This window comes from Cottoperca gobio, chromosome 4 (genome assembly GCF_900634415.1).
Source record: "Cottoperca gobio chromosome 4, fCotGob3.1, whole genome shotgun sequence".
NCBI classification, from domain to species: Eukaryota; Metazoa; Chordata; class Actinopteri; order Perciformes; family Bovichtidae; genus Cottoperca; species Cottoperca gobio.
The window spans coordinates 20,272,463-20,282,882 of record NC_041358.1 but is presented as its reverse complement, the minus strand read 5'-3'; the positions used below and the strand labels follow the sequence as shown (position 1 = coordinate 20,282,882).

Genomic DNA, 10,420 nt, shown 5'->3' with positions numbered 1-10,420 from the left:
TAAAACATTACAAGAAATTAAACTGTATGAAATTGTTCGCCTATCTGCACCTTCCAGGCTTGTCAGTGTTTTTGGAGGGGCTCTTCTTCCTCTGTCATTTATTCGCTTCCTGCTCAGATTAAGGTATGAATTGTGTGGGGGTCTGTTCTGTGAACTCTGTGGGCAAAGGGGCTCCGTCCTCCTCTGTTCTGAGTCCTGAGGGGCATCAGGGACAACAAGGGGACTGCTTTAAATAGCACCACAGTTGTGGCAACTTATCAACACTGTAAGGACAGCTAACCTGAGTCAGACTGGGCCTTATAGCCTCAGCTGCTGCAGCTCAGCGCTGAAACCCCTTGGAATAGTTTAGTGGTGGTACAGCCCAACCCCCCTGCAGAAGCCCTGGTGACTTGCTCAGCAGGTCAACACTGTATCATGTGCTGGTGGATGGACACACCAATGCCAGCTGTTTACACCTCTACTGAAACAGTCTCAGCCTTTAGTAAATATCAGACCACATTACAAAAAGCATTTGTTCTGTGAACAATGACTCCCTCCACTTTTATACAACGATCACGCTGCACAGAAACAAAATCATCAGGTGAAATCCTCTCTGACTCTACTCAGTCTGCTCACTAATGTACATAGCTGTTAAGGTGCTACAGCTTCCTGCCCACCAAAACCTCCTAATGCGACTGCAATAAAAACTATTTATCTTTAATGTCAAACATATATTCCTCAGTCACTCAAATCATGGCTTTACTTTGTGCGCTTATTGCGAGATTCAGTGTGTCAGGCCTTTCCGTTGTGTTGTGGCTTAGGGCTTGCATGTGATGAACTCAAACACCTTCTGATTAGTGCTGGGCGATAATTTTTATATGATGATTTATCGTCTTTCAGTTGCCCAGCTATAGTGTGAACTGTTGTTAAAGTAGTGCCGCAGAAATAGCTGGCCAGGACCTTTAAGCTAAAAACAATATGATATTTTTTTTTACTACAGTATGTAACATTTGTTTTACCTTACAACTTCTCTGTATCTCCAACATCAGAATTTATGTTGGCTGTTTCACTCTTGAACTACACGAGCACTGAATACACGTCATCATTTCTCAGCTGTGCTGAATGCTTAGTTGTTATGAGGAGAAAATAAAAGCAACCCCACCACAGAGCAGGTGCCACCTGTAGACAGATGGCAGAACACACTCTCACCAAGCTGCTTCAAAGGCTTGAGAGAGAAAGAGTTAAATATATACATTAAAACACAGTAATAATAATTTAGTTTAATATCATACAGAAAATTACAAAAACAATATGAATACGATTTTAAACATTTGGCTACAGTTCGCTACATAAAAATAATAATTTGGTCCAAAGGTGGTCTGAAATGGTCTAATGCCCTGTGTCCTTTTTCTGTGCAGTATTCAAAAACCGAATGTCAGCCCTCTCAGCTAACAGGCATTGGCATAGGCAAGACATACCTCTACATTACTGGCCTGTTGACAACCCTACCACAGAGAGACTGTTAACAGTGGTGTTATCCATGACTGACCACAATCCCTAACAACACCATTAACAAAGATTCCTATATAATTGTGCATCACTCAACAGTTGATCACATGCTCTGGCCCTACATATAGACTTTCATGTAAATGTTCTTGCCTTAATCTGCAGAACTCATGGGGGAGGATGCAGTGTTTTGCCCCCTCAGATATTAAACCAATTAAACCATAATGCATATTTTCCTTTAGAGAAACCCATCCAAGTCGCTTCCTATTATTGTCTGAAGTGTGCATGCTTGTGCAGAATACAAAGATCTCTCACTGCCCCCTAGTGAAAACACAGACACATGCTTCTGACACAAATCCTGACTTTGCTGTTACAGTATTTAATTATATGTCCTGTTGATCTCTTTGCTAAAAACCAAACTCTGTGACAGATACACTTTCAACATTTCACAGTTTACTTCTCTATTGTTTTAATTCAAAGGCTGTTCATAGAACAAAGAACACTGAACAAATGAAAATGAACTTGTTGAGAAGATAAATAGATATCGAGCATCATGGCTACTTAAAAAACAACAACATATTTACAGTGTGATTGTCAGTTCATGTCAGCGTGCCAGAACCAATTATCAAGTCATGCCAAATGTATTTTGATCAGGTGACTGATCTCTTCTCATGCAAGCTGTAGACTCACACAAGCATGCGAAATACGACATATGATATTATTGGAGACACACACAGCAAGAGGTGGATGGGGCTGGGATGATTATTGAGCTGATCTCTGTCTACCCAATAAGAAGAAATAAGAAAATGACCAGCAGACATTATCACCATAGACTGTATGATTACAACACATTCCCAGACACTGACTATGTCCAGGTAAATTATGATATTATAGGCTATGTTAATATTTGTTTGTTGAATTACTCTGTATTTATAAGGATTAAGATATTTTTAGAGGAGACAATTGTTGCTTTTAAGTAAAAATTAGTAAAAAGGTAAAGGGAGTTCTTCCACATGATTATCAGAGAGGCACGCCATGCAGACATGCGCACTGTCGACAGCGTCAGTCCAGACGATTTGAACAACTTCCTGGTCCGGGAAAATCTGACATTATCGCGATAGACAGCAGCTCAGCGGCAGGGGCCTGACGTCGGAATGTGAAACTATAAGTTATTAAGTCAAAACAAATCATTGACAAACCTCAGCGTAACATTTGAGAAACATCACAGCTCTCCTTGGGACTCAGCTATGGTCCGAAACATGAGGAATACTCATAATATATGGTAAGTTTTATAAAGCTTTCAGTGGCTAACGCTCGCTGAATTTAGCATAGTTAGCTAGCTAATCCATCAACACCCAAGCTTGTGACAGCTGACCAGCCAACAGGACCAAGCTAAGGTTAGCATTAGCAAAATTAGCTTGCAAGCAGTTGACGAATTGAGTTATTCTTGTTCATACAGGTGATTTGTTTCGGGGATTGTGTTGCTGATTTAGTTATGGGTAACATCGGTCAAACCCCCAGGATGGGTAATTTCCTGTCGTAGTCACACAGCACACCGGTGTGGTTGTTTGTTTGAGTGATGCACGGTCGCTAACAGAAACTGATAACTAGCCTGCTAGCTAGCATGGGTATGTCGTCGTTGCTTGGTGCAACAGTATGGCTAAACAAACAACAACACACTGACAGGCACCTTGCTAGCAATCGTGTGCTAATGTGAATGAATACCAGTAACGACGGCGTGTTTTTCTCTGTGTTCGTGTGTTATATTAAGGCTGTTTCACCTGTTTTGGTGGATACATGTCTTTGAAAACTCAGATAGACATGCCCCACAAATACCCTTTATTTGATATGTTCGCTGTAATTACTGCTGACACATTTGGGTGTGTGACAACCGTTTGGCAGGCCAACAGTGCTAATAGGATTATTGCAACCGCTCCCATGACATTTGAGTATTGTCTTCAGTTGTGTCTGTCATCTCAGCATCTTCAGGGGATGAGACGAGATCGGATATTTCAGCATTTGCAGCTCTGGGCTCGTTGACTCTCTGTGCTGGCTCAGGATGGCGCAGGGAGGCTCTCAGCTTGACTACCACATCCTGCAGGACCTCAAGCAACGTTTCCCAGAGATCCCAGAGGGGGTAGTGTCACAGTGCCTTCTGCAGGTATACACACACACACACACACACACACACGCACACACACACACACACACACACACACACACACACACACACACACACGCGTTCAGAAAAGCTGTTTTGAGAGTTTGTAAAATTGTACAATGTTCACTTGGGTTAAAGGTTGTTTTGTGCTAGGATATCTTGCTATGTTTGCACTACCCGATTACCAACATCTAATATTATCCCTTATGATGTGTCCTTATGACAGATCCATACGGCACGACTGACACTGTTCTCTGTTGCCTTTTCAGGCCAACAATAACCTGGATCTTTGCTATCACCTGCTGGCTCAGGAGAGTAACCGATACCTGTATGGAGAGTTTCATCATAGTCCAGATGAGGGGAGACTGAGTCGAAACCACATGCTACACATTAGCCTTGGATACCCGGGCGCAGAGGCAAGCAAGACAAATGGAGGAGCAGCAGGAGTAGGGCGCTCTCTTGTGCACAGCACCAGTGACAGTCACATTGAACCCCAGCGGCCCACCTACCCTGAGCCACTGTCAGCCCCCGCAACCATGGCCCCCTCCCCAGGATACAATCCTTTCTTCATGAACGATCAGAGCCGCTCGGCTAGCACTCCCACTCCTCCACCCTCAATGCAGGGCATGTCTCCCACATACTCTCCTGTCCCACGTTACACTATGAACCCTATAACTGTCACAATTCCGCAGAGTATACCCAATATTCCACAGGCTCTACAGATCCCCCCTGGGCACTACGCTAACAACGCCAACACCACCCTGTATATTCGACCCTCTCCCTCCCAGAGCCCGCAGCCGGCGCCTTGGTCCTCCTCAGGGGCGCCTGTGTATCAGCATCAGCAATCCCCCTACAGTACTCCCACATACGGCTCGCCTTACAGCTCCCCGCAGCATCAAGTCCAGCCCCAACCACAGCCCCTACCACAACCCCAGCACCAGCAATATGTCTTCCTCCCTATTAGCTCCCCAACCCTTCCCAGCATGCCCTATCACCACCAGCAACAACCCCAGCAACAGCCAGCTGTTTACAGGCCCTACCACACAAAAAACTCCCTCAAGAACCAGATAGAGATTACCCTGGAGGGGCCGCAACCTCGCAGCAACTCACCTGTGCACACCCCCCACCCCCAGGGAGCGCTTTACATGGCCACCAGCCCGTCGCCCTCCTCCCCTTCGAGGGGCATCACAATGAGTGGACCTTCTGGCCCCGCATCCTTCCACCCTGGGATGTATCTGCAGCATCAGGGCCCTGCAAGGCCTCGGCCTGCCTCCTCGCCTCAACCAGGCCAGTCGGCGTACACCTTCAAAATCAAAGTGTCCCCAGGAGGCCAGGCCCAGAGGCCGCTCAGCTCGCCTCCTGTGGCCGAGGCGGAGTCTCTTCTCAACATAGTAGACCAAGGGGAGCACAACGCTGCCCCTGCACCCATCCTTCCCATCTCCGCTCTGCCAGGGAACATTGTCAGTCAGTTTCAACATATGCCCCGACGTTCAAGCTCAGGCTCTGATGACTATGCCTACACACAAGGTAGGGGATTTCTTTGTTTGTTTTTCTATCTGTTGCTCTGCATGTGTTTGACTTTGGATGTATGTTTGAGGCTCTGTTATCTAAAATAAATACTAGACCAAAGCCTTTAGCTGAGAATAGCTGACTTCTTTTTCAGAAGACTTTCTACTGGTGTTCATGAAACCGCTGTTTAGCAGAGTTTATAGCTGCATATCATCTTAGAATTTGCTGGTTAAGATTTGGACAATATAACCATAATATCCCTGGTTTGATTCTAGCTGAGTGTATTTGTTGCTTGTCCTACTCCTCACTCTGTCTCTGCATGTATCTACACCGTCACTAATAAGATACCAAAAAGGCATATTAAAATGTTCATGTTCACCATAAGGATTTAAAGAGTTACACTGTAAACATTTTTATATATTCATATTTCATACACACAGTATATTTGCAAAGAGTTTGGAAGGTGTGAGAACTGAAGATCCAACTTTTTATTAAGTAATACACTGTATCTGTGTGTGCTTTCATGGATAGCTGTTCCTTCTGTTCCAACTTAAAATTGAGATATCTTTTGACAAAGAAGTGATAAATGATGAGGATTTTGTGGTGTGCAGCTGCGATCTTATTAGCATAGTTTGCTGGGACTTTCTCCCCACACTGTTGCTCGCTACATGCTGTTAAACTTGTGACGGTCAGACTTCTTTGAAAGTCGTCATACTACAAGTTGGCCTTTATTTCACAATTTGTGTTGCAGCCTTTCTAGTGTTTTTTCACAGGATGTGTTAATAAGTTTGTTCAGCCCTTGTACCTCAATGTCAGCGTTGGGCTTTTATATTGGTATGGAGTATTTACAGAGCACTAAAGTGAGAGAAGGTTTTTATATAAAATGTTGTTTTTATTCTTGAATTTCAAGCATTTTGTGTTTTGATGTGTCTCCCTCCAGCTCTCCTGCTCCACCAGCGAGCCAGGATGGAGCGTTTAATGAAGGAGCTGCTGATGGAGAAGCAGAAACTAGAGCACCTGAAGGCCGACGTCAACAACATGGAATATGACGCCCTTCAAAGACGCTTTCGACGAGTCAACTCCAGCAGTCTTATACCCAGAGTAAGGACTGAACACCGTGTCCTTAACTATTCTATGTCACTACAAATCCTCTTGTACTTTTTGACAAGCGGACATACACAAGCCTGTGAAATTATTATTTATTTCACGAGTTATATTTTTGACTCTGTCTGCTATAGCAGCTACATTGCTACTGACTGACTGGGTTTGAACCAGGCTTTGGACTTAGTTATGTGAGCTTTTCAAATGACAGAAAAATAATCAAATTTGATCTTAAAAACAATCAAACTTACTTACTTGGTATTCTAGGTGCAGCTAGAATGCAGCAATAATAAGACAAACTGCTCTATTGTATCATACAAAGTGGTGTTTAAAACCATTTATTACCAGTAAGATGAAGTTTGAAGGAAGGATGGGGAATATTTGGGTCTAACTGTGTTGTGTGTTTGCGCCGGCTGCAGCCTGAAGAAATGACTCGAATGCGGACTCTGAACAGACAGCTTCAGATTGATATCGACTGTACCCTGAAGGAGACAGATCTACTGCAGTCTAGAGGTATACATACACACAAACACATACGCACACACACGTAACTGCACATTCCTACACATAAGCCTTTGAAGTGTGTCTGATTTATTTGAAAGCATTGATCTTGAAAGAGCCAAGCCCAGAAGCAGACAGAGTTGGGTCCAAAGTGATGGATGAGGCTCCGTCACACTGCATACAGATGCAGAGTTCTAAAATGACCGGCCGGTCCATGACAGGACCTGGGCCCAACCAAGGTTGACCCTCAATAGGCCCATGCACAGTGTTTGGCTGGTACGTGATCCTTGTTGATTACGTAATTGATAACAGCAATGCCTCATAATGCCCCATAATGCCCCTAATCTCAGTGTGTGGAAATGAGTTGCAGTGCTTTGCATATTTACCAGAAGTGTTGTTTTTTGGATGCTGAAAAGGTTTGACTGGCAGCAGACTCAAGACTGTGACCAGTTCACGTGCAATCAGCCCCAAAGCCACTGAGCATTTGGGTCGTGGTGTTCCTGAACATTTGTGGAGCATTCTTCCACTTTGTTTCCGTCTCCAAAATGCCTTTTGGCAAACACTGGCCGAGATGTCATGCAAGTTGTTTTTAACACTGGCTTTCTCTTAGCCACTCTTCCATAAAGCTGCGAATGATGAAGCACCCGGGAAGCAGTTGTTATGTATACAATGTTTCTCCTCTGAGCCTTTTGAACGCTGACTTCCCTCACCAGTGCCCCTCTCACACTCCTTGTTTTTGAGGATGGCCTGCTCCGTCAATGAAGAACTTGCAGCAAAAGAAATCTGCTGCAAAATAATTGGATTTCTGGTCAGCCTCTCGGAGTTTAAAGTTAAGCTTCTTGGGTGCATTGTGTTTCTTTTAATGTTAAAATGTTAGCCCATGCATTTTCATGTCTTTTGTTGGCAAACAATAAAATGCATGTTAAAAAAATAGTCGGTTACACGAGTGTATGCAGCTATTTATTACTGCTCCTGTTATTCCCACAGATATTTTTTTAAATCTTTTTTTATTTTTGGTGACTGCTGGTATTTGATATTTAGGCCTGTGACCAGTTTTTTCAATCGGAATAATTCACAATGGTTGTGTAGAGAAAAGTCGAATGAATGGATCCTGTTGTAGGCCTCTGAAAAATGATGTTAATTGTTGTCTTTGTTGTGACAAACGGCCAATATAAAAGCGTAATTTGTGTGAGCGATCTGTACGTGCCTCGTGGAGCCCAGCTTCATCAAGCAGCTTATTAAACTAGAGAACTTTGCTTGCAGAAAATTCCTTCCAGTTGCAAAAATAAATCCGTAAATCAATTTAACATCTAACGGCAAGCCTGTAGCTGTTAGGTCTATATTTCATGTTGATGCTGGTAGAACTATGCATTTTAGCAGACAATGAAATCCTATGTTAAAAACTGCCATGAATCTGATTTTGAAAAAGCATCCCATGTTGCATTTAACTTTTAAAATGTGTTTCTTTTGTGAAGAAAGTGAAGAAGTGCCAGGAAATAAATCTAGGCTTCAACTCCTGGCAAAATCCTTTAAATGAACAGTGCTTGAATTTTACTTTATTTATTGTAGCGTTGGTGTTTGCACTGGTGGCGTTTCAGACCAACATAAGCACCGCATTAACAAAAAACAAGGGTTGGTTGGGGCATGTTGCTTCGGGTGCCACTAAGTTGATTAAACAGAATCCAGGTTGGTCATTTTGAGGTTTAAGGCTTTTTAGATGCCAAAACACTGCATGGTGGTTTATAATACGATGAGACAGAATTTACAACTCCGGATAAGTTCAACAGTCATTTTCCCAAACTCTGTCTTGAAGATCCTGAAGTACATATTACAAGTACTAGTATTACTAGTCCAACAGGACTGTGCGTGCACTTGCATGTATTTGATTGGCCAACATGGTGTGTAGCCAGAGGATGTTTCATTACGTTGCTGCAGAAATTGAGCCGGATTCAACATTTTTGCCTGTTGACCCTGCATTCTGGTTTTTTTGTTTTTGTTTTTTTTTTATTCCTCTGAGTTGCAATGAATAAGGTGGCTTTGAGTCAAGAGGCTCAAAGAGAAAAGCTGGAGACTGGTCAGACTGACAGCACCTCTGCTTGGGATTGGACACTTCTTAACACCCTTCTGTGTCTGCTTTCCTCCACAGGAAAGTTTGATCCAAAAGCAATGAACAACTTTTATGACAACATTCAGCCCGGTCCGGTTGTGCCTCCGAAACCTGGGAAGAAAGGTGAGGAATTTTCTATTTTAAAATAAAATAAGAATTGAGTCGTGAGGAATTTTCATAAGGATGTGCAAAGAAGACAAATGCATGTTCTATTCAATACTGTTGCCAAGATACGGATTTGATTTTCAATGCTAGACCATTCAGTTCATTAATCACAAACTGTTTTTGTCTTATTTGGCCTCAGGTACATTGACGATTTGGAAAAAATGTTGTTTGAAAACTGAGACAAAAAGCTAAACTGTGGACTGTGTTGCTCTCAACAAATGTGAGATGAGAAGCGTTGCTATTTAGTGAATGCCCATGTCTATCAACATGTATACTGAAGGGTTCATGCTTGTATGCATGCTGCATGTATGTCGAGTACAAGCCATGGTTAATTCCAGCCCTGAGTGGATGTCTCTTACGTTGTTGCATCATGCACTTTATCACATGAATAAACAGCCTTTTTAATATACCGCTTCTCTCTGATTTTGTCAGGCGAGCAAGGCCCCAAGCCAGTGCCGGGGCCCCAGAGGGACGAGGACTTCGAAGGCGCCCATTGGAACTGTGAAAGCTGCACCTTTCTCAACCACCCTGCCCTCAACCGCTGTGAACAGTGCGAGATGCCGCGCTACACCTGAGCTTAACGCTGCGCTGTGTTGCCCACCCCTGCCCTGTCCCCTGCCAATCCTTGGATAGTATAAGCCCCACCCTTCTGCAGAATCTGTCTAGAGGTCTTCCCCTGTCAATCAGTATATAAGCCCCTCTTACCTGCTGAGGAAGAGCCACGATCCCTCTCTGCACACTTGTCCTGTTCCCGTCTGCTACTCCTGTGCACTTTGATCCTTTTTTATTTCCAATTGGAGGATGATTATTCTTATTCAGGACAGTTGGAGACTCTTCTCATGGCAAATGTATAAAAAAAAAAGGGACTGACACGCAGCAACTCTGGCAGTTGGTGGCTCGGGGCTTCAGAAAGGGCAAAGGGATCGAGGAATGAGGCGGAGCTACGGTTTACCTAGAGAACATTCCACGCAGAAAGAGTGACTGCCCTGTTTACACAACTGCGCCCATTCCTGAACTCAAAAATGGAGGCACTTCCACTTTAATCTAGGACATGTAAGCCCCCGCTCCGACAGTGGAACAATGAAAGCAATGGTATATACATTCTGACTAATGCGAAATGTAGACTGTACACTGTATCTGGCTCTGTATTTGAGCTAATTTCACTGAAAGAAGAACACTAAAGACATTTGCATATGAGTATATTCCTGGTACTTCTATGCATATTATGCCACCCTGTATTACGTGTTCAGAAGATGTTGATTTCCTGTGCAAATGCCTCAACTTGCTGTACTTAATAAAGGAGCTGATTCTATGTGACTTGACCACGCACAGCTGGCATGTCGGCATAGTTTTTTTTTAATAATTCAGATATTTCTTTTTCTCAAATGAAC

At 43.4% G+C, this 10,420-nt stretch overlaps 1 protein-coding gene across 1 annotated transcript; it reads left to right on the top strand.

Moving 5' to 3' along the window:
- Nucleotides 1-2,558: 2,558 nt before the first annotated feature.
- On the top strand, nt 2,559-10,393 carry tab3 (TGF-beta activated kinase 1 (MAP3K7) binding protein 3). The gene is made up of 7 exons (XM_029429663.1): nt 2,559-2,767; nt 3,475-3,646; nt 3,916-5,173; nt 6,096-6,256; nt 6,676-6,769; nt 8,904-8,987; nt 9,462-10,393. The coding sequence occupies exons 2-7, from the start codon at nt 3,545-3,547 to the stop codon at nt 9,602-9,604; spliced, it is 1,842 nt and encodes a 613-aa protein (XP_029285523.1). The 5' UTR covers nt 2,559-2,767; nt 3,475-3,544; the 3' UTR covers nt 9,605-10,393.
- The last annotated feature ends 27 nt before the right edge of the window (nt 10,394-10,420 follow it).

Bases quoted from the DNA above. Each gene is read 5' to 3' on its own strand.
- tab3 (XM_029429663.1), top strand. From the start codon at position 3,545: ATGGCGCAGGGAGGCTCTCAGCTTGACTACCACATCCTGCAGGACCTC. The intron at 6,257-6,675 runs GTAAGGACTGAA...CGCCGGCTGCAG, and splicing joins CCAGCAGTCTTATACCCAGA to CCTGAAGAAATGACTCGAAT. The intron at 6,770-8,903 runs GTATACATACAC...TTTCCTCCACAG, and splicing joins AGATCTACTGCAGTCTAGAG to GAAAGTTTGATCCAAAAGCA.